This window comes from Schistocerca piceifrons, chromosome 8 (assembly GCF_021461385.2).
Source record: "Schistocerca piceifrons isolate TAMUIC-IGC-003096 chromosome 8, iqSchPice1.1, whole genome shotgun sequence".
NCBI lineage: Eukaryota > Metazoa > Arthropoda > Insecta > Orthoptera > Acrididae > Schistocerca > Schistocerca piceifrons.
In genome coordinates, this window is record NC_060145.1 from 37,370,995 (window position 1) to 37,396,087 (window position 25,093).

At 42.2% G+C, this 25,093-nt stretch overlaps 1 protein-coding gene across 1 annotated transcript; it reads right to left on the reverse strand.

The window, feature by feature from the left end:
• Nucleotides 1-4,858: 4,858 nt before the first annotated feature.
• Nucleotides 4,859-11,538, reverse strand: LOC124711754 (cuticle protein 9.5-like). Its single transcript, XM_047241966.1, has 2 exons — nucleotides 11,377-11,538; nucleotides 4,859-5,274 (listed from the first exon to the last, which is right to left on the reverse strand). Exons 1-2 carry the CDS (start codon nucleotides 11,383-11,385, stop codon nucleotides 4,969-4,971), a joined length of 315 nt encoding a protein of 104 aa, XP_047097922.1. The 5' UTR covers nucleotides 11,386-11,538; the 3' UTR covers nucleotides 4,859-4,968.
• Nucleotides 11,539-25,093: the final 13,555 nt, after the last annotated feature.

The window sequence follows — 25,093 nt, forward strand, 5'->3', positions numbered from 1 at the left end:
GTTCTGATATAATCGGACTTCTGTTTTAGCTGGATCTCATATTCCATGGATCCATATGCTGCGTCTGCGTACGCCACTTGTATCTGTGATTATTAACTTATTTAGCAAAACTATTATAATGCTTTTAAATTGTGACTGACCGTAACATATTATATTCACATAGTTAAAAAGAACTCGTAACAGAGCCGACGCTGGTTGTGTGAATGAAACCAGAACAAAACTCGTAAGTGGAGCTCTTGGGTAAAAAAAAAAAATGCTATAATTCTTAGTGTACCTGTCAGAATATGTTCCACCACCTAAAGGAAAGTTTCTACTCCATTCAGAGTTTCCAATTTTATTTTCAGACATATATGGGTTTTGACGACTATACTAGCCAATGGAGTTTACTGCAAACGAGTGTTAATCCTTTTGACTGCAGTAGTTAAGAAAACGTACTACAGTACACTACCCACATAGCAAGAGCATTTCCATTGCTAAATATGTGAACGAAAAGTGTCAGAGTGTTGAGTATGTATAAAGGTAAGCTTATTCCTGTTCATAGCTGTTGCTCAGCAGTTGTATGTATAAAGATACGCTTATTCCTGTTCATAGCTGTTGTTCAGCAGTTGCGGTGTGAATTAACCAAAAACACCAGAATTTTTAATTTCACTTTACCAGTTTCACCAAATTAATCTCCCATGTTCATACCTCGTTTCAGACTTCTGAAGATGAACATATAAGCCGTTGAATCAGATCAAGTTAAAAAAAAATTTTTGCTTACGACTGATTTTTATATTGTTGGAGAAACTAAAGATTACACTTCATTTTAAACAGAGAGTAGGCCTACTTTAAAGCTGGACTGGAATTAGATTATTACCACACTCTTAAACATTACTAGAGGCTCTTAAACATCCAGTATAGTGAAAGGAGTCCAGAGGACTGCAAGTAAATGATCAGGCTCATTTGTTTTGATAGTTACTATTGGCTGTATGAGGTTTAGAACTATAAACTCGATTCCTATTGTGAGTCTCAGTCTCACACCTTACGATACTGTAATACACAAAGACGTTCTACTTTATATTGTCGGAGTGGCAGTGCGGTTCTAGGCGCTACAGTCTGGAACCGAGCGACCGCTACGGTCGCAGGTTCGAATCCTGCCTCGGGCATGGATGTGTGTGATGTCCTTAGGTTAGTTAGGTTTAATTAGTTCTAAGTTCTAGGCGACTGATGACCTCAGAGGTTAAGTCGCATAGTGCTCAGAGCCATTTGAACCATTTGAACTTCATATTGTCATTGCATTTTTCCTCTATCTATCTCCCTACCCCTTTCTTCCCTCTTCATAAAATCTCACCCACCTCCCACTCCCACCTGCCAACCTTACCCCTTTGTCTATTTATATTGTGTTCACACACACACACACACACACACACACACACACACACACATATATATATATATATATATATATATATATATATATATATATATGTATATATACTACTCGCCATTAAAATTCCTACACCACGAAGATGACGTGCTACAGACACGAAATTTAACCGACAGGAAGAAGATGCTGTGCTACACAAATAATTAACTTTTCAGAGCATTCACTCAAGTTTGGCGCCGGTGGCGACACCTACAACGTGCTGACATGAGGAAAGTTTCCAACCGATTTCTCATACACAAACAGCAGTTGAACGGCGTTGCCTGGTGGAACGTTATTGTGATGCCTAGTGTAAGGAGGAGAAATGCGTACCATCGCGTTTCGGATTTTGATAAAGGTCGGATTGTAGCCTATCGCAATTGCGGTTTATCGTATCGTGACATTGCTGCTCGCGTTGGTCGAGATCCAATGACTGTTAGTAGAATATGGAATCGGTGGGTTCAGGAGGGTAATACGGAACGCCGTGCTAGATCCCAACGGCCTCCTATCACTAGCAGTCGAGATGACAGGCATCTTATCGCATGGCTGTAATGGATCGTGCAGCCACGTCTCGATCCCTGAGTCAACAGATGGGGACGTTTGCAAGACAACAACCATCAGCACTAACAGTTCGATGACGTTTGTAGCAGCATGGACTATCAGCTCGGAGACCATGGCTGGGGTTACCCTTGACGCTGCATCACAGACAGGAGCGCCTGTGATGGTGTACTCAATGACGAACCTGGGTGCACGAATGGCTCAACTTCATTTTTTCGGATGAATCCAGGTTCTGTTTACAGCACCATGACGGTCGCATCCGTGTTTCGGGACATAGCGGTGAATGCACATTGGGAGCGTGTATTCGTCATCGCCATATTGGCGTATCACCCGGCGTGATGGTATGGGGTGCCATTGGTTACACGTCTCGGTTACCTCTTGTTCGCATTGACGGCACTTTGAACAGTGGACGTTACATTTCAGATGTGTTACGACCCGTGGCTCTACCCTTCATTCGATCCCTGCGAAACCCTACATTTCAACAGGATAAAGCACGACCGCATGTTGCAGGTCCTGTACGGGCCTTTCTAGATACAGAAAATGTTTGACTGCTGCCCTGGCGGGCACATTCTCCAGATATCTCACCAATTGAAAACGTCTGGTCAATGGTGGCCGAGCAGTTGGCTCGTCACAATATGCCAGTCACTACTCTTGATGAACTGTGGTATCGTGTTGAAGCTGCACGGGCAACTGTACCTGTACACGCCATCCAAGCTCTGTTTGACTCAATGCCCAGGCGTATTAATGCCGTTATTACGGCCAGAGGTGGTTGTTCTGGGTACTGATTTCTCAGGATCTATGCACCCAAATTGTGTGAAGATGCAATCACATGTCAGTTCTAGTGTATTATATTTGTCCAATGAATACCCGTTTATCATCTGCATTTCTTCTTGGTGTAGCAATTTTAATGGCCAGTAGTGTATATTCACACAGTTATAATTAACTCGTAAGAGAGTCGATGCTGGTTGTCTGAATAAAACCAGAACAAAGCTCGTAAGTTGAACTCTTCGTTAAAGAAAATGCTGTAATTCTTAGTGTACCTGTCAGAATATGTTCTACCACCTAAAGAAAAGTTTCTACTCTATACACATTTTTCAGTTTTATTTTCAGACAGATATGGGTTTGGACGACTACACTAGCCCCATGGAGTGTACTGCAAACAAGTGTTAATCCTTTTGACTGCAGTAGTTGAGAAAACTTACTACAGTGCACTACCCACGTAGCAAGAGCATTTCCATTGCTAAATAAATGAACGAAAACTGTCAGAGTGTTGAGTATGAATAAAGATAAGCTTATTCCTATTCATAGGTGTTGATCAGCAATTTCGGTGTGAATTCTATCACCAGAAACACCTGAATTTTTAATTTCACTTTACCAGTTTCACCAGATTAATCTCCCATGTTCAGACCTCGCTTCAGACTTCTGAAGATGAGAATATAAGCCATTGAATCAGATTAAGTTAAAATAAAAATTTTGCTGACGACTTATTTTTATTTTGGTGCAGAAACTGAAGATCTGAATTCATTTTAAACACAGAGTAGGCCTAGTTTAAACCTGCACTGGAATTAGATTATTGCCACAATCTTAAACATTACTAGAGGTTCTTAAACATCCAGTACAGTGAAAGGACTCCAGAGCACTACAATGAAATGATCAGGCTCATTTATTTTCATAATTACTATTGACTGAATGAGGTTTCGGACTATCAACACGTTTCTTACTGTGAGTCTGTCTCTCACCTTACGATATTGTAATACACAAAGACGGGCTACTTTATATGGTCATTGCATTTTTCCTCTTTCTTTCTTCCCTCGTCTTTCTTCCCTCTTCAAAAAATCTCACCCACCTCCCACTATATATATATGTGTGTGTGAGTGTGTGTGTGTGTGTGTGTGTGTGTGTGTGTGTGAGTGTGTGAGTGGTTCTGTCGAGTACAACATAGTGGGCTAATACATTGTACGAAAATGTGCTATATGTCAACTGCAATAAAGATTGTTGGTAGTTCAGGAATTATGAACGGGAGGGACATTGGGAAATGTGGGAGGGGATGGGTCATAAGGGACGTAAAGGGCATATCTGTGAAGCAAAGGGCGAACAGATGTTCCTTAAACAAAAGAACAGCGATCGCTATGTAAGAAAAAATTAATTCTATTTTAAAGGTCCGCCTTGATCACACAAACTTTTAAACTTCATTCTCATTAGCTTCGGCTACTGCAGTCATCAGATTATAAAATACTCCGGTGTAGGTATCATCATCAACTTACACACGCAAGTACATGGTGCTCACTTACCGTGTACCTACATGTATAATTTGATGTTGATACCCACATCAGAATATTTTATGATCTGAAGACAGCTATAGCTGAAACCGGTAACAGTGAAGTGTAAAAGTTTGTGTGAACAATATGGACCTGTAAACTAAAATGCCACAGTACTATGGACTCATTTTCAGACTTTGTCTTCAATTGACAGCAACGAATGCTGCACCAAATCAATGATAGTTGTCGACTGGTAATTGCCAGTTGTTGCTTTAATCCGTTTGTGCTGTTAATTCATAAATAAATTGTCACGGATGATAGCATGAAAATCTCAGTTCTCATCCGATGGACATTCACACACTGTTATAGAGACACGACACTTCTCCGTAAATTTGTGGCGCAGTTTATACATAATTTTTGTGGGTGTGAGGACTTAGACACATACACATGTGCACAAAATACCAGTGCATTTTTTCATGTTTGGATGCGCAAAGAAAAATTTGGTTATAGCCCTTTATACAAATTGTTGACTCTAAAATGTTCGCCTACTGTACTGTTAGAATACGTGATTCAGAAGTAATTACATAAAAAAGTGTGTGTTTTGGGAAATGGAACATGAATGAAATAAAAATTCCGTCAGTTTGATGGCATTGACACAACTTTATTCACGCAAACAGGACACGTCCCTCAAGAGAGACAAAACTGCAGAAGACGTCGTAGAACTGATCAGCTGATGGGCCATGCGGGAGCTCAGACGGTTGCGTAGTACGGGTAGGCTCCGCCCACAGAGGGAACGACGGCACTCGGGTAGACGCCGGAGTAGACTCCAGGGGTGTAGACGCTGGGTACGATTCCGGAGGAGTAGACGTGCGGGCTGACGACGCCCTGGTAGACTGCGGGTACGACGCGGCCGCCCACCACCTGCTGGGGCTGCGACTGCACCACGGCCTGGTACTGCTGCGGCTGCTGCTGGATGGCGCTAGTGCCGGCAGGCACCGCTGGCACAGTGGCGGCGCTGGCGGCAGCCACCGCGCACAGGATCACCACGGCGAACACCTGCGGGCCGACAAGTGCACGCTGCAGTAGGCTCCCTGCAGGTTGATGCAGCAGATTCTTCATATGTCTGGCTTTTACTGCACAGTTCAGAGTATTCACAGACGGCAGGGAACTGCCAGTCGCTATTGTAATTTAGTGCTGTGATCTGCGAGTACATACAGACAGTGTTACTGTGTAAGAAACGGAGAGGCGGAAGTAAAAGTGCGAACTGATGCTGATGAGCCGTTAGTAGAGACGCAAACCCTTTTCCTGCGGGTCCCACCTACTACAGTTCTATCCCAGGATCTGCCCCAGTGGCTCGGCTGGATGGAGGTACTGAAGTCAGCTCTTTATTGTTGTTGTTGTGGTCTTCAGTCCTGAGACTGGTTTGATGCAGCTCCCCATGCTACTCTATCCTGTGCAAGCTTTTTCATCTACCAGTACCTACTGCAACCTACATCCTTCTGAATCTGCTTATTGTATTCATCTCTTGGTCTCCCTCTACGATTTTTACCCCCCACGCTGCCCTCCAATACTAAATTGGTGATCCCTTGATGCCTCAGAACATGTCCTACCAACCGATCCCTTCTTCTGGTCAAGTTGTGCCACAAACTTCTCTTCTCCCCAATCCTATTCAGTTCTTCCTCATTAGTTATGTGATCTACCCATCTAATCTTCAGCATTCTTCTGTAGCACCACATTTCGAAAGCTTCTATTCTCTTCTTGTCCAAACTATTTATCGTCCATGTTTCACTTCCATACATGGCTACACTCCATGCAAATACTTTCAGAAACGACTTCCTGACACTTAAATCTATACTCGATGTTAACAAATTTCTCTTCTTCAGAAACGCTTTCCTTCCCATTGCCAGTCTACATTTTATATCCTCTCTACTTCGACCATCATCAGTTATTTTGCTCCCCAAATAGCAAAACTCCTTTACTACTTTAAGTGTCTCATTTCCTAATCTAATCCCCTCAGCATCACCCGATTTAATTGACTACATTCCATTATCCTCGTTTTGCTTTTGTTGATGTTCATCTTATATCCTCCTTTCAAGACACTGTCCATTCCGTTCAACTGCTCTTCCAAGTCCTTTGCTGTCTCTGACAGAATTACAATGTCATCGGCGAACCTCAAAGTTTTTATTTCTTCTCCATGAATTTTAATACCTACTCCAAATTTTTCTTTTGTTTCCTCTACTGCTTGCTCAATATACAGATTGGACAACATCGGGGAGAGGCTACAACCCTGTCTTACTCCCTTCCCAACCACTGCTTCCCTTTCATGTCCCTCGACTCTTATAACTGCCATCTGGTTTCTGTACAAATTGTAAATAGCCTTTCGCCCTCTGTATTTTACCCCTGCCACCTTTAGAATTTGAAAGAGAGTTTTCCAGTCAACATTGTCAAAAGCTTTCTCTAAGTCTACAAATGCTAGAAAAGTAGGTTTGCCTTTCCTTAATCAGCTCTTATCGTAAGCAATTGGCCTTTGGTCATGGTGAGAATACAGAGACACAATTATATGATCCTTACTGTAAGTATGTGATTGTTATAGTTTCTACACGTGCGAAGTCATAATACGACACTCTTCCATACTTGGGAGTACTGACTGAAGTCATCCAAGCAGTGAGATCCCACTCCGTCAAAGAACAAATACCAAAACTTAGCCGCGCCCCCACCAAACACAATTCTTAATATTATATATACAATAAATGGGTAAAGTACCCGCACTCGTGGTGACGGACGAAGAGAGACGAGCATACATCCGATAGTTTCGTAATGCTCTTGACATTACTTAACGCGCTGTAGGTCTCCTGTTCCTGTCTAAGGAAAGAGTGTAGAAGAGAGATCGTAGCCTGTAGAACCATATATTCTTTGGCACAGCTGCACAGAACCTCTCATTGTCAATTACCGACCACTAATGTAAAACTGGACTTTGGCGTTTCGCCTCTCCGAAGTACCCTTGGGAGTACTATACGCATTATAGTACTTCTTCATGCAGACCATCTCCACAGCCTATGTACTACTAACATAGTCGCTAATATTCTAAGACAAAAATTAGTAACTATTGAACCTCACTTCCACATGGGATCTCCCTTTTGCTAGATTCTCAATAAACCGACACCAATACAGGTGCCCTACCATATGGTCCATAGCCATCTCAGCTTCTAGCTTTAACATTACAACAGAGAGATGCTCACCACTCGCAACACCTAAAGATTACGCATAGGCTTTCCGATCACAACGGTGTGTTTAATCATAAGCATCCAGTTTCGCTAGGGCGACCACTTTCAAGCCACGGATCAACACAATATGAAGTAAAAAGTTTCTTTACTTCAAATGCATAATTATTTTCAGTTGTAGCATCTGCTACGCAATTCTATGTGACAACTGTAGCAACTGAAAACAAGTATGTATTTGACGCCAAGGAACCTTTCTTTAACTTGACGTTGTCTTCAACCGCCTCTTAGAGATGTTCAGTTGATAAACAGTGCTCTAACGCTCACTTCCTTCAGACCACAGTGTGCTTTCCATAATGGCGATTCCACTACTCACAAAGTGCACGCGGAAATGTCTATGATCGGAGGACTCATTTGGTTCTGTATTAGAATTCTACACTCGAGTCTATAGTATGCAAATCATTACTAACTCCGTGGCAGATGATATATTTCAATATCTATTTTAATATCTTCCAATTCCAATCAGTGAAAAAAGAAAATATTTCCAAAGGACTATATTTTATAATGGTTGCCATTTACTGCTTGTGTCTGCGTTTTATTCTATCCTCAGCACGATACATTTGAACATAAAATAATTTCCAAATTTCCCCTTTTGTATAAAACAAACGTTGAAACTGCGTGAAAAACCAGTAAATACGTTGCAATCCTGTCAATATTGATATTATTTATCGAAGTGCACTACGGTGTTAGGTATTTGTTTCGATACCAAAAATCTCAAGAAGGCTGGTGCTGGAACATATCCCGGATAGAAACATGGGGGACAGAAGAGTATTTTTATTTTCTATCCTGAAAGAAAGAGCTAACAATTTTTGAAGCACATGGTCGGGATATGTGCGACATCTTTGATCGAGTGTCCGCTGGTTCCCAACATTTCTGTTACTGTCTCTCCAATGAATGAATCGAACCCTGCCATTCGTGCTACCTAGGGCTGAGCTATACTGTCATTCCACTTCATATCTCAAAACACGGTTACTCCCAAATATCTGCTTGAAACGATTGAATCTAGATATGAACCATTAATACTGCAATTAAAGGATACCACCCTCTGAAGTACTGCTAGATGGTTTGCTATCTATTTCTCCACTGAGAAGCTAGTTAGCATTCTTTGGTCGTGCTGATATTGTGCCAGTGTTCACTGAAAAAGATTAGAAGTTTTGTCACATCAAAATTTTCTGGTAGAATACTGTGTTTGTTGTTTATGGAAAAGACTATACTTGCTACTAACGTTATGCATTGAATATTTCTTTCTATGCTCATTGTAAGGCTTTACCGAAATAGTTTTGTAAAATGTGGTATGATGGTCTGTGGAGATCCTAGGGCCGTGATTCAAATTATAATCTCACTATACTGGCATGAAGTGTTGGATAAGTACTAGAATTCCCCTTCTAACCTACAGTGTAGATGCAACACCGACTGTAAAGAGGCCACACGCAAATGACTATCTCACTGTTATGCTGCTGAATGTATTGAAACTGACTAGTACGTTAATAAGGGTAAATATACTAATTTTGAAATATGGTTGATTGTCATGCAAGATTTGGTAGTCATGACAAAAGATGATCAGTCACATTTGGGCCACTGAATACGATTTGTAGTACTGATACGCTGCAGGTATGTCCTTTTGCGGCGTTTTAGTATGCGTCATTGGAACAGCGCTACTGAACACATTAATACATGTTTTATGCCTTACGTGATCATGGCATGCAGTACAGGGGGTTACTGGAAAGACACTGACGAGAGAGATGGCACCCCGCTTCAGATACTGGGATCGCTTTCAGGGCGACAGCAGTTCAAACCGCCGTACAAACTTATTAATCTTTTGAACGTCCCTCGTAACAGCGCTTAAGGAGAATGGCACTGTGATTCCTCTGTCCAAGTCAAGCTGTATATCCCCTTAAAGTAGCTTGGGAAGATAGCGCAAATTCCGGGGGAAGACAAGACCTCGAATAGGACTGTTCCTAATAAATCAATATAGAGTTTAAACCTGTTTTCGGATTGCGGAGTACTTTACGATTTACGTAACATGTTACTAGTTCGGACTCCACGAACATCGTATTCTTTCTGACAGTGCTTGTCTGGAGCAAGGCTTTTTATGGGAACGAAACGTGAAGCTTCAAAGTTTCGTGCTGAGGAGAACTTTACGATTTACATAATATGTCACAGTTCCATTTTGTTTAAATCACAACGGCCAAAACGTGCCTCTGATTTTGTTGGATGTGACTTGGTAAGTAAGTAAGAAAGCGCTTAAGTCCCATTTAATATCATAGACAGGATATGCAGCACATTATATGGGTTAAGACTGCTCAAACCAGAGATGAATATCAAAAAGGTAAATAATACTATTCAGAAAGTAAAAGAACTGTCCTGATAATGAACTATACTTACACTGTATGACCGAAGCAAAGAAAATAGCAGATTTCACAGCCTAAGAATTGCATCCACCATAAGAGACCCAACAGAGATGGAGGAATAGATGCAAAATGTTGACGAGAAATCGAGAAAAATGTTCCTGAAGGTCAATTATTTTACCCTTAGGATCTTCTCCTGCCTGACTCCTTCCTGCAGAAGAACCATAACGTCTATGTGGGCCTTCCTTGATGCAATAAACAATGTGTTTGCGTTCAGGCGGACCAACGAACATCCTGCTGTTTCTGAGAGTACTTGTCTAGAGCAAGGCATTGTACGGGAACCAAATGTGCTTGGCTATGGTAACATAGAAGGAAAAGCTACATTCTAAGTATGATTATGTGGAGAGAGGTTTGTTAGAGATTATGTGGACGGATCAAATAAGAGGGGGAGGAGATTAGTATTTCACGTCCCGTCGACAACGTGGTCGTTAGAGACGGAGCACAAGCTCGGATTAGGGAAGGGTTGGGGAGGAAATCGGCCGTGCCCTTTCAAAGGAACCATTCGGGCATCTGCCTGAGAAATTTAGGGAAATCACGGAAAACCTAAATGAGGATTGCTGAAGACGGGTTTGAACCGTCGTCCTTCCGAATGCAGGTCCACTGGGCTAACCCCTGCGCCACCCCGCTTGGTGGATCAATTAAGAAATGAGGACTTAATGAAGAGAATAGGTGAGGAACAAACCTATGGAAAATCCTCACCACCGGAAGGGCAAAGGACATCAGGTGGTTTGTATACGGTCGCAGGTTCGAATCCTGCCTCGGGCATGGATGTCTGTGATGTCCTTAGGTTAGTTAGGTCGAAGTAGTTGTAAGTTCTAGGGGACTGATGACCTCAGATGTTAAGTCCCATAGTGCTTAGAACGATTTGAATGTTTTGAAACGTCCTGGTAATTTGCAGAAGAGTGCTTCGCCGGGACTTGAACCAAGAAGAATGCCTTTTCCGGTCAATGTTCCTACCGTGCCACCCAGTTACGAATCAGTGCCCTGTGTGTGACTGTGATTTACAGGCGCTCAACAGCGAGGTTGGCTTAGTACCAACCCCCATAACTCCATTTCCACAAGGAGTTCTTTCCTATTTTCCACACTCCAAAGACGCTATCTTGCCTACCTCGCTGCACTTGAACACTTAGAAGACATTTAGTGGTGAAATAGATTAGCTACAGCCCAGGGGTTGTTTCTGAAGTAAGAGTGTCGCTGACTAGGGTAAGAAAGCGTATGTACATACTAAAACCCGGTAAGTACGGTTCGGTCATGGATGTGGTATCTATTTAGATTTGAAACCCCTGACAAAAAGTAGTTTAAGGTGAAAGCCAATATTAGGATAATTGGAAGATGGATGAGCCTAAAAGTTAAAAAAAAGGAACGGGAGAAGGTTTTTCCACAGAAAGAGTTGTGTAGGAAGGACTGCCTCGACAAAACGATAGAGGTTCCCTAAGGCGAAGGGTAGTAGCAGGAAACCGTCGTATACTTACGGCGTTCATGTTGGCTAGCTGAGGATGGACGACGTCGGGGTGTATGCAGAAGTCTGGTGGAGCACCAAGTGTGTCTTCCTTTGGAGGCGTCTGCTCTTTTATACTCGTTCGGCCGCTGATACTCGCATCGAAGGTAGTTCTGATTTGTCGCCCAGCGGAGACCCCCGTTGGGCGTAGATTGGAGGGGGGGGGGGGGGAGCGGACAGGCTGCTACCATGATGCGGTTTGCCTCCCACCCTCCCCTCTGCGCTGAGCGGAACCAGTTCTGGTGTTATCGCACAACGGCCCCAGTGGCTAGCGACAAGTTCAGTGCGGCAAGACTTAAAAACGCCATATGTTCCGCTGTCGCGACGCCAGAAGAAAAAGAAGACGATCAAGAGTGAGGTGACAGAGAGGAATGAAAAGTAGCGCATACACAGTAGCTGTTTGAAATCTGTAACAGCGATAAAGAAACATCTTGTCTGAACTTCATATTCTCTAAAGCATTCTGCTTACTAGTCGACCTAAATTGATTAGTTCTTTAATTACACACTCTTCTTCCACTCTGTTGAATGTTGTGTCCAATTTATACGTCGTTAGCTCATTGTTTCTTCATACATCACAGGGATAAACGAATTTTTTCTGTAATAATATTGTTGTCCGACAGAGTCCTTTCATTATGCTCAAAATTCGAGCTGATTGTATTCTTCTTTTGTCAATCCAGCATACATTTGTGCATGCTAATGTAGTGTTAAATGTTCCTTTCTAAGATGTCAGCTATGTACTGTCCCTTCTCATTACAACTAGAAATAGTTATATTGTGGCACAAAGCATTTGAAACATTTAATTTGCTACTAATGTCGCTTAATCTGCGTAGCAATTATCAAACCCTAACAGCTTAAAGCGTGATACCTACTCTATTGAAAGTTCGTCTACTATTTTTTGTGATTCGTTTAAAGATCATTAGTTGATTTTACTCAAAGTCTGAGATGACAGTTCTTACCTATTTAAGACATGAATTTCAAACTGAAGAAAGTATTTGCTTATCGAAAAAAGTACTATATTGGTTCAATTGGTTCAAATGGCTCTGAGCACTATGGGACTTAACTTCTAAGGTCATCAATCCCCTAGAACTTAGAACTACTTAAACCTAACTAACCTAAGGACATCACACACATCCATGCCCGAACTATATAGGCGTGTGTGTGTGTGTGTGTGTGTGTGTGTGTGTGTGTGTGTGTGTGTATGCGTTTGTGTGTGCGTGTGCGTACGTGTGTGTGTATGAGCGAGTCCTGGTATAAATCTGACAATTTGGTTACCTTCACATTTTCAGTGTGTGACAATGTTTTCCCGATATATTTGAGTAAAGTTAGTACAAGGTAACCATAGAAAAATAGAAAGAGAAATATTAATCAAGTGTTACGTCACTGCTTGTTATAGCAACATAATAACTGTAAATATTAAGATAAAATTATTTATGTTCTTCGGTACATAGAGGAACATTCACAATTACGTACTTCTCAATTGAAAAAAAAAATTGCAAACTGCTATTGCTTTCGGACATTGCATTGGATGGTGTCATTGAATTTCTGTATTGTTTCAGTCGAGAAACACTTCATTTCAAGCCGACGATGTTCACTCGCATTGGAAGCGATAAGCGAGGAATGATAAAATCGGGTGTGAATACAGCCGTTCACAGGTTCAGTTGCTTTCAAAGGTATCACATCGGACACTATTACATATTCTGGAAGTTTTGAAGACGATCCTGGCTTAGTGCTAAGATTACTATCTATGTTTATAATAAGTAATTGTAACGAAATCCATTCAGCCTGGCGAACAACATCATTGTAGTGTCCCTATACAACTGGAATCTTTCACAACTTTCAATCAGCTATTTAGGTACAGCGATTTAATGTGCAACAATAACACAAATATACTGACATGGAGAGCATAAGCCAGACTAAGAATCATGAGAATAACATAGTGCAAGACGTCAAGAACCAAGTTGAATTATGCAACAGGCAAAGATATTGCAAAGAAGAATCAGATGTTTCGTCACTGGCTTATTTAGTCACAGCAGGATCGTGCCACAAACTCGAAACAACAGGAAATCACTACGAGAATGGCAGTGTGTATTGTGGAAAATCTACACCTTGAAATTTATAATCAATAAAATTTCTATTTCCACTATAAAATATCTCAAGCTGTCATTGTAATTAAAGTAATGAATCTGAGATAAAAGCGGAGATGTGTTGAAGGCCTTCGACAATCCGCACATGGAACTTTAAGGATGGATAAGACCAGGGAACGTCATGTGCCTTCCACCATATATGGCTGCTTGTGGAGTACATCTATAGACGCAGGGGTAAACGCTCTGTGGCAATGTTCAGGTTTCACAGGTAGGAGTGGTTCTTCCTCCTGAAACCTGAACAAATTAGACCGTCAACAGCGTTTGCGAATACAAGAGCTCAAATCATATGTCCTCATACACTGCTTATTACATCATCAGTCAGAAGTCCATATCATCGCCAAAAGATAAGGGATGCTCACTAAAATATCGAGTTTAGCTATGCCAAACGAAGTAAAGATAATATTAGGAAGTGTGCCAGTAGCAGATGTTGAAGACAAGTGCCTGTTCAAAGAAAAATATTCAAGTATTGGGACAAATGAGTGTCTGTGTGTAAATAAAATTAAGAAAGTTAAAGTGGGGAATAAATTATAGCCGTCTTCTTTTGTTTAATTACCAGAGAGTATTGTGCAGCATTATTTATTTGCCTCAAGTCACATATCTGGAGATAAGTGTTCGCAGAACAGAAAATCCACTAAACTAGCGTCACTGAGGTAAGTTAACTTAACGTCTTGAGATACCCATTAGGTTCTTTATAAATTATCCTAACATTCTGGTCCCCTTCTAGCATCGGTTTACCACAGAATATGTGAGCAATAAAGCGTTCTAAGCTACCATTTCCGAGAATTGTCTCCAAACAGAAAACCATAACTGTACGTGTTCGTCACCGTAGTCTATCGATTGAAAATTTGTACTGTGCCTCTATCGTTTCGAGTATTGTGACATTTTTGGAGACCGAAACCTTATCGTTAGGAAAGAACACGTAGTCTGCAAAAAGTCGTCTCCTTAAATTCAGTTCCCGTGCTTCTTTAATGATATGAAAAATATCATAGATAGCAGGTCCGTTTCATGCTGTATTCCTTGACTTTTGGAAGGCATTCCACAGTCCAACATTGTCGCCAAGCGAACAGAATACGAGCTTACGAAACATCGCATTGCAACTACATTCAAGACTTTCCACGAAATAGCAGTCACACGTCGATCTAAACTGAGTGACACGGTCATATGAAAAAGAAGAGTTATATAAAATACGCTGGATGAAATCGTGAACTCTACAACACTGTTTGCGTGTGTGGTTATTATTTACAGAGAAGGGAGACCTACACAGGTTTTATGCAGGGCCTTGCGTTTGCGCTAAACATAAATGAGTAAGTATAGCCTACTGTGCAAGAAGTTGCGGGAAAGACAACTACTCTTCCATTACAAGATCGGAGGCCAAACAATGCATGCGTTAACGGCCGTAACTATATCTAGGTGAGCGCTTCTGTACGGCTCTGAAGTACCGCATAAGCAAGTACCAGCTAGTTCCATTTGAAATGTGATTCGTCTAAGTAAATACGTTGTTTGAGTATTATTCATTAGTCGGAATCGCATACCAGGTAGGATTACTGAAAGAGAGAAGATCCGAAGAGCAGAATTTTTATTTTTATTTTTATTTTTTGTTTTTCTTGGCTGTTTAGTAAGTGCGACACCTGGACGCAGATGCACATGGAACTCCTGTATCAGGCATTAGCGGAGACCAGTTTTGGACGATGGAGAAAAGAATTCCTGCCAAAATCGTGTTTCAAGTGACCATAATGGCGCTAAAACAAAAGTAATCAGAGGATTTACTGACGCTCAGCAGCAGTCGTTCTTCCTACCCACAGATAAAGGAATGTAACAGAAATAGCCGAGATGGTATTGGTAGCAGAAGTACACCCCAGCACATACCGTGAGGGAGCTTTCTAAGTACAGAAATGGAGGTTCCACATCCACTCTATTACATGAGGCTACTATTTTTGAGGGTCGACAGAGTATTCCCGCACGTTCAGATATCACGTTTACTGTCTCTAGCATAACACTGTCTTTTCTTTGTTTTATTTTTTTACAACAATGTCTATCTGATCACATCCTTAAAGCAGATATACAGTGCTAGCCATTAAAATCGCTACACCAAGAAGAAATGCAGATGATAAATGGGTATTCATTGGGCAAATATATTTTCACGCAATTTGGGTGCATAGATCCTGAGAAATCACTACCCAGAACAACCACCTCTGGCCGTAATAACGGCCTTGATACGCCTGGGCATTGAGTCAAACGGAGCGTGGATGGCGTGTACAGGTACAGCTGCCCATGCAGCTACAACACGATACCACAGTTCATCAAGAGTAGTGACTGGCGTATTGTAACGAGCCAGTTGCTCGGCCACCATTGACCAGACATTTTCAATTGGTGAGAGATCTGGAGAATGTGCTGACCAGGGCAGCAGTCGAACGTTTTGTGTGTCCAGAATGACCCGTACAGGACCTGCAACATGCACTCGTGCATTATCCTGCTGAAATGTAGGGTTTCGCAGGGATCGAATGAAGGGTAGAGTCACGGGTCGTAACACATCTGAAAGTTAACGTCCACTGTTCAAAGTGCCGTCAATGCGAATAAGAGCTGTCCGAGACGTGTAACCAATGGCACCCCATACCATAACGCCGGGTGATACACGAGTATGGCGATGACGAATAAACGCTTCCAATGTGCGTTCACCGCGATGTTGCCAAACACGGATGCGACCATCATGATGCTCTAAACAGAACCTGGATTCATCCGAAAAAAATGACGTTTTTCCATTCGTGCACCCAGGTTCGTCGTTGAGTATACCATCGTAGGCGCTCCTGTCTGTGATGGAGCGTAAAGGGTAACCGCACCCATGTTGCTGCAAACGTCGTTGAACTGTTCGTGCAGATGGTTGTGGTCTTGCAAACGTCCTCATCTGTTGACTCAGGGATCGAGACGTGGCTGCACGATCCGTTACAGCCGCGCGGATAAGATGCCTGTCATCTCGACTGCTAGTGATACGAGGTCGTTAGGATCGAACACAGCGTTCTGTATTACCCGCCGGAACCCACCGATTCCATATTCTGCTCATATGGATCTCGACCAACGCGAGCAGCAATGTCGCGATACAATAAAGCGCAATCGCGATAGGCTACAATCCGACCATTATCAAAGTCGGAAACGTGATGGTACGCATTTCTCCTCCTCACACGAGGCATCACAACATCGTTTCACCAGGCAACGCCGGTCAACTGCTGTTTGTGTATGAGAAATCGGTTGGAAACTTTCCTCATGTCAGCACGTTGTAGGTGTCGCCACCGGCGCCAACCTTGTGTGAATTCTCTGAAAAGCTAATCATTTGCATATCTCAGCATCTTCTTCCTGTCGGTTAAGTTTCGCGTCTGTGGCACGTCATCTTCGTGGTGTAGGAATTTTAATGGCGAGTAGCGTACAAGAGTGAGTCAGCTATCGTGAACGCCAGGATACGGCATATCATTTTAATTTTCTCGCCTAAGCGTATCTAGAAGCGGCAGCCGATACACAGTATTCCTCGATCAATGATTAATGATCTGTAGTCATACCAAGACGGCAGATGTGATACGTGTGTGTAACCGACTAGAAAAACGTTACTACTGTGAGCCGAAGGACTGTTCAAATGGCTCTGAGCTCTGTGGGACTTTTTATCTGAGGTCATCAGTACCCTAGAACTAAGAACTACTTAAACCTAACTAACCTAAGGACATCACACTCATCCACGCCCGAGATAGGATTCGAACCTGCGACCGTAGCAGTCGCGCGGTTCCGGATTGAAGCGCCAAGGAACCGCTCGGCCACAACGGCCAGCCCGGATGACTGTCTGGAGAGCACATTCATAGGGAAATTCGCCCTGTATGTGATTAGGACTGCATTTCATAGAAACTTTTGTTCATTTGGATTCAGCAAAGGACAAACAAGGAGCGTCCTGACCGCCCTGGCTGTTCAGTGATGGCACAGTGTTTCCCCGTCGAGGAGACTTCACTGCCCCAGGAGATATGGATCTTGTGGACTGCAGCAAGTCAAGGAACCAAATAAATTTATTCTACCACGTTCAGCCACTCGTTAAATGCTAACAATAATTCTATACTGTAGCCTTTTAACGCTTCTCCGGACGATGGGATGAGTGCTTATCTTCACAACTGGACTTTGTTGAAAAGCAAAATAAGGTTCGGGCTGATACGCGGGGCTTCAGCTTCTCTATCCCAGTTTGCAACTTTGTTATTGACTCACTCTCATACTAACTGTTACGTATTGCAAATGATAAAGGTTTAAATTTCATAATATTGTTATTTACATAGTCATTGTTTAGCTTTGATATAAATAAATAATTACTGCAAATACAATTTTCACCAGCCTGATTACTGTGTAATTAACATGTTTATGGTTAGTAAGGGGTGTAAGACACCACGTTCTGTCGTGTTCTGCTCACGAATATCGCGTGGGAAAAAGAACACCTAATCATTTTCATTCCAACTTTTGTTTGTATAATTTTGTCCAGATAGTCAATCTTCCATAGGGAAGACTAGGGGGACAACAAGAAATTTTATCCATCGGAGGTCGAAGTTGTTGATTCAAATTTCGTGAGAGTAGAATTCGTCGCACTGAAAGAAGCACTTATTTTGATGATTGCCATATGCGTGACACAGCGGGGCGCCTCTCTTTGAACACCCTTGATGTCGTCTGCAACCATATGTGGTAACAACTTCATATTACTCAGCAGCAGTCTAGAAGGGGTCGAACAAAATTATGTGTAAGGAATTTTTTTATTGTTCTGTCAATGACGAGCAGTCTTTGGTCTGTCTTCAGTACGACATTTTCTGTATGATCGTTCCAATTTAAGTTCTTCCGAAATCTAATCCCTAGATATTTAGTTTAATTAAGTGCGTTACTCAGATATATTGTCTCGAAATATTGTGATTCGTTCGATATTACGTTACATTATTCGGCTGTAAACGACATCAGCTTCAAAAACTCGAAAGTGAATTTTGAATATACAGGGCCGCCTGTTATGCAAAACAACTGTTCTTTACAAATGTTCATACAATCTTTCAGAACTTTCCCGTAATGATCAGTGTATAGTTTTATTAATTTTCAAACAACTTGCGTTAATTGAGCCAGGTAAAATTTTCATCTACCGCTGAAATATCGGCGGTCGCTGTAAATTTTACCTGGCTCAATTACCGTAAGTTGTTTGAAAATTGTATACGCCAGGAGAGACTCAGGTCTCACAGTTTTATTAAGTTCTATAAAACTGGGACTAAATATAGTGTCATGTCTTGGAAATAAATATTCTTTGTGATTACTCACAGTTTTGAGCAAGATGCATGTTTTTGAAGCAAGTTACACTTTTGAAATGCAAAAACGCGATGCTCTTGTTGCTGCTATGTGTCTTTTTTATGTTTACCTGTTTTTCCTGCATAGTTCCTTTAATGTGGTAAATAAATTACACTTCTATTACATTTTGTGTATGGACTCTTTCTTGTATTGTAAGCTACTGGTATAGGCTGGGGCCCAATTTTAATATTTTTAAAATCTACATTTATTTTATTTTGATAGTTGTGATTATTGTTTGGATATGAAATGTACTACATGAGCCATTATTTCTTAACGCTATGAGGCTTTCCAGATATTGCTTGGATGGAAAGTCCGAAATGGAAGACTTGAATACTCACGTAGAAGCAAATCGAAACTAAGAGGGTTAAATGATGGTAGATGAGTAATGGAAACAGTGAAGCCTCTCTGTCGTTTCTAGGTCCCCGGTTTAAATACACACAATACAATACAACACACAATACAATGGAAACAGACATTTGTTGATGGGGAGAGTAACATGTTTGACTGATAATTTTCCGATGATCACAATTTTGATGGTCGCTAATCTCTGAAATAACTCACTGAAGATCAGTGCAACCGAAACTAGCTCCACAACCAAAACTATTGGCCTGGAGTTGGGCACGTCGTCTTCTGTTAGGCAACCTGGCGGACGAAGCTGTAACGCGGGAGGGCATAAGCCCCAGGATTACAGCACCTGCGTTCTGAGATCTCCCTGTGCTGGGTTATTCTATGGTGTCGTGCAAGATCTTTTTTTGCGTAATTCACTACACTTTAAAGAAAAGCTTTTTATAATTGAATTAAAAACAACCTTAACCACAATAAAACATTGTTGGCGATGAACTGCCTTAAAACGAAACCGCAGTTAATCTGAGAGACATGTTCAGATTGTTTGCTAAACCATTTATGGTGCTGTCGTCTTCCGTCCATGCACTGCCTTAATGCAGCTCTTCACGTTAATCGACCCTCTCAAACTATTGCAGTTTACAACAATTTGAGCTATGTGCACCATATATAGCGGGTTTCAAATTGTTTGAGGATCCTACATTGATAATTCATGGCCGAGTTCACGATTCCAGTTTTGCTGTTCTCTTAGCACCATAGCACGCATGCATTTTCAAGTAGTCGTGTGTACGTCGGTGTGACGCAGTGAGTCGCATTGAGTGGGAACAGAGCTACGGGAGATCAAAAGTAAGATATATCTAATGATACGTAAGGTGTCGAAATATGATGAGAGGAAAAATGTTAGAGATTCAAGAGAAAAAGTTGTGAACAAGAATTTATTAATAAAATTTCACTCGAGTCTTATAAGTTCATACTAGTTCAGATGTTCCATGCTAGGAGGCTTACTTATCTGACAGAAAAGAATACACACTATTATGGCGAGCAAAATATATAAGAAATAACTTCGTGAGCGAAAGATATCTCCCAAAAAGGAAGGATAAAATAAAGTCCATTGCGCTTTGCGACCTTGCGAGGAAATCTGTGCAATCTGTGCGACAATAAACACTGTATTTCCAATTTAGAGATGCATTCCATGATCTTTGTGTTGTGTCTAGACAAGACAGCCTAGACACAATGAGAGGAAGCCGAAAGGCACGAGCTTAAACTCACGCAGGCTGGCGTGAGGTCTAAAACAGTATACATAATGAACGCTATAAAGAAAAGTACGTAACTTCTGGAATACTTAACTTTAATCCATAATTGTATAACATCGCTCTTGATGATACATGCTTCATATAATAAATATCAATTGAATACGGCGCCTTGCTAGGTCGTAGCAATTGACTTAGCTGAAGGCTATGCTAACTATCTTCTCGGCAAATGAGAGAGTCTTCCTCAGTGTAGCATCGCTAGCAAAGTCGGCTGTACAACTGGGGCGAGTGCCAGTAAGTCTCTCTAGACCTGCCGTGTGGTGGCGCTGGGTCTGCTATCACTGACAGTGGCGACACGCGGGTCCGACGTATACTACCGGTTCGCGGCCGATTTAAAGGCTACCACCTAGCAAGTGTGGTGTCTGGCGGTGACACCACACTTTGGTCGCCAGAAAACTTCAGCAGTATTTGCTAGGCAGTTGACTAATAATACACCTCGCACATAGAGTACGGATATAGTGTCTAACATACCTCAGAGAGGATGTATACTGTAAATATTACATCTCTAACCACTTTATAAATATGAATAAAGATTTAAACATCTAATCCCGTTATGTGATGACCAGTTCTACAAAATTTGATATATATAATACTGGAATGGTGTTTTATGGTTTTGCACTGTGTTTGTGACAGTGCAATATCAATCATTCTTATGCTACTATATAGTTTTCTATACCTTACAACACTCAAAACGCTAATTTTGAGAGGATCAAGCCAGGAAAAATACGTCCAGTAAACGTAGGCTCCTAAAAGTCTAGCTTAAGAGCTGTGAGCATTTCCTCATGCGCGCTGCTGTGCAGCACATCTCTTCTGTTGAAAGCTCTTTGCAATTACGAGCGACCAACAGATCGCAATAAACAAATGGATAAACAAATGAAAAGCCACTATTCTGTTACAGTGAAACAGCGGAGATTTTAATGTAATCTATATGCTACTGCGTAGAACCTGCAATCGTAAATCGTCGCTAAAGGAGACGCTGAAAGCGGTCTCCATTAGCCGTAAGGTACATTTGTGTGCGACGTCTTTGCGAGTCAAACACTCTACGAAAACCAAGTTTCTCAAGGATGCGCTGACGGGCATTAATGATGTTTCCTGTAGTGTTTGAACATCACAACAAAAAACCCTATGGATTAAGATTGGGGAATCTGGACGGACTTCCCCGACCACTTCGCACTGCTCTGTAAGTGTCTGCGTGAGGCTTTCTCTTATATTTAGGAGAAAACGTTCTGGTACTCCATCGTGCATGAAACCCATCACCAGCCGTTGTTGGAGTAGCACTGCCTCTACTAGACAGGAAGTCGCCTCAAAGGAACCTGTATGGTAGAAGGTAAGCAGAAGAGATATGTTTGATAGTAGCTTAGATCAACAAAACATCACAGCATTTTAGAGCCCGCTTTTACTGAAATTTGCGTCTTTTTGCACTGATTATTATGCTGTTACACCATTGGCCACTAAAATTGCTACACCACAAAGATGACGTGCTACAGACGCGAAACTTAACCGACAGGAAGAAGATTCTGTGATACGCAAAGGGTTAGCTTTTCAGGGCATTCACACATGGTTGGCGCCAGTGGCAACACCTACAACGTGCTGACATGAGGAAAGTTTCCAACCGACTTCTCATACACAAACAGCAGTTGACCGGCGTTGCCTGGTGAAACGTTGTTGTGATGCCTCGTGTAAGGAGGAGAAATGCGTACCATCACGTTTCCGACTTTGATAAAGGTCGGATTGTAGCTTATCGCGATTGTGGTTTATCGTATAGCGACATTGCTGCTCGCGTTGGTCGAGATCCAATGACTGTTAGCAGAATATGGAATCGGTGGGTTCAGAAGGGTAATACGGAACGCCGTGCTGGATCCCAACGGCCTCGTATCACTAGCAGTCTAGATGACAGGCATCATATCCGCATGACTGTGAACGGATCGTGCAGCCACGTCTCGATCCCTGAGTCAACAGATGGGGACGTTTGCAAGACAAAAGGCGTCTGCACAAGCAGTTCCTTGACGCTGCATCACAGACAGGAGCGCCTGTGATGGTGTACTCAACGACGAACCTGGGTGCACGAATGGCAAAACTTCATTTTTTCGGATGAATCCAGGTTCTGTTTACAACATCATGATGGTCGCATCCTTGTTTGGCGACATCGCGCTGAGCGCACATTGGAAGCGTGTATCGTCATCGCCACACTGGCGTATCGCCCGGTGTGATGGTATGGGGTGCCATTGGTTACACGCCTCGGTCACCTTTTGTTCGCATTGACGGCACTTTGAACAGTGGACGTTACTTTTCAGACGTGTTACGACCCGTGGCTCTACCCTTCATTCGATTCCTGCGAACCCTATATTTCAGCAGGATAATGCACAACCGCATGTTGCAGGTCCTGTACGGGCCTTTCTGAATACAGAAGATGTTCGACTGCTGCCCTAGCCAGCACATTCTCCAGATCTCTCACCAATAGCTGCGTTTACCCTTGACGCTGCATCACAGACAGGAGCGCCTGCGATGGTGTACTCAACGACGAACCTGGGTAGGCGAATGGCAAAACGTCATTTTTTCGGATCAATCCAGATTCTGTTTACAGTATCATGATGGTCTCATCCGTGTTTGGCGACATCGCGGTTGACGCACATTGGAAGCGTTTATTCGTCCTCGCCATACTGGCGTATCACCCGGCATGATGGTATGGGGTGCTATTGGTTACACGTCTCGGTCACCTCTTGTTACCCTTGACGGCACTATGAACAGTGGACGTTACATTTCAGATGTGTTATGACCAGTGACTCTACCCTTCATTCGATTACTGCGAAGCCCTACATTTCAGTAGGATAATTCACGACCGCATGTTGCAGGTCCTGTACGGGCCTTTCTGGCTACAGAAACTGTTCGACTGTTACCCTGGCCAGCACATTCTCCAGATCTCTCACCAACTGAAAACGTCTGGTCAATGGTGGCCGAGCAACTGGCTCGTCACAATACGCCAGACACTACTCTTGATGAACTGTGGTTTCGTGTTGAAGCTGCATGGGCAGCTGTATCTGTACACGTCATCCAAGCTCTGTTTGACGCAATGGCCCGGCGTATCAAGGCCGTGATTACGGCCAGAGTTGGTTGTTCTGGGTACTAATTTCTCAGGATCTATGCACCCAAATTGCGTCAAAATATAATGACATGTCAGTTCTATTATACTATATTTGTCCAATGAACACCCGTTTGTCATCTGCATTTCTTCTTTGTGTAGTAATTTTAATGGCCAATAGTGTATATAGGCTTACTTGCAGTTTCTCATCCGTATAATATCCGTGTACATATATTTATAGACGGCAGTCACCGCACGCCCTCCTTCCATACACTGGACGTCTCGTAGCTTGTACTGTCAGCCAGTACGAGTGTTATTATATTGGTGACAAATACGCATAAGCGTGTCAGTTTCCTGGCGCAGTATGTTCTTAGGTAACACTCGAGAGATGCATCGTCCGTTGGTTGACATAGACCAACAAGAACATATTTTAATCGCTCGAGTGTTGGCAGTTCATCGTGACTTTAAGAACAACATATTTTAATCGGTCAAATGTTGCCAGCTCATCGTGACTTTAACACAGCCTGGACATTCATTACTGATGATGGTTTCATTAATTGAAGAAGGCTGATAACTTTGAGTAGCCGCGCTGTTACTTTGCGGCGTTCTGTAATAGCTTCCTAAACGATATGACGTATCATTGCAGACACAAGAAAATGCAAGTTTGAAGTTGAAAAAACGGTTGTGTGGGTTTCTGATCAACTTCAGCGAGTACAACTATCGCTAACAATTGGGCATTTTCATTCGATTCTATATTTTTAATGTTTTAACATCTATTTGGAAACATCTGTGTTACACTGTATGAATGGTCAGTCAATTACCTATCTGTTATTACTTTTATGATGTTAATTTCACTTACCGACTCGTTCCATGACCAAGTAAATTTGCTCCTTAGTTGGGTTCTACGGAAGTAGACGCGGAAAATAGAGAAATAAATTACTCCAGCAGTGACAGAGTAGCGCTGCTGCAAGGTGGTAGCAGACAGAGCGGGGCAGAGCGGCACGCGAGTTGGTGCTATTCTTCATGATTTACTGTTTCCTAAAACACATCCTGATAAAAATAATATCACGAGACACTAATTTTGGAACGTTCCATCAAATGGATACCTTTCAAAGGTAATTTTGCTTGTAACGAGGCACAAACCGTTGCTTTCCCTTTACGCTACGCGTCGCATGAAACGTTCGATAAATCTGTTGAGCAATATTGGGTTGGGCGGACCCATCTACGCACTGCGTAAATGAGACTGCAGTGCGCTTGAAAACTCTTATGAGAAATAGTCTGCGTACATAGGGTGTAAACAATAACAATTCACAATTTACTACAGTGGTGTAGGGAAAGTTGAGAAGAACCATTTTATATGGAAATCAGAGAACAAAGTTAGGTAACTGATTATCATAATTTTCATATGATCTCCTCAGTCCTGACAATTGATAATTGTGAACGAAAAGTTTGGGTTGGTGGTCAGAGGGTTGTTCTGGG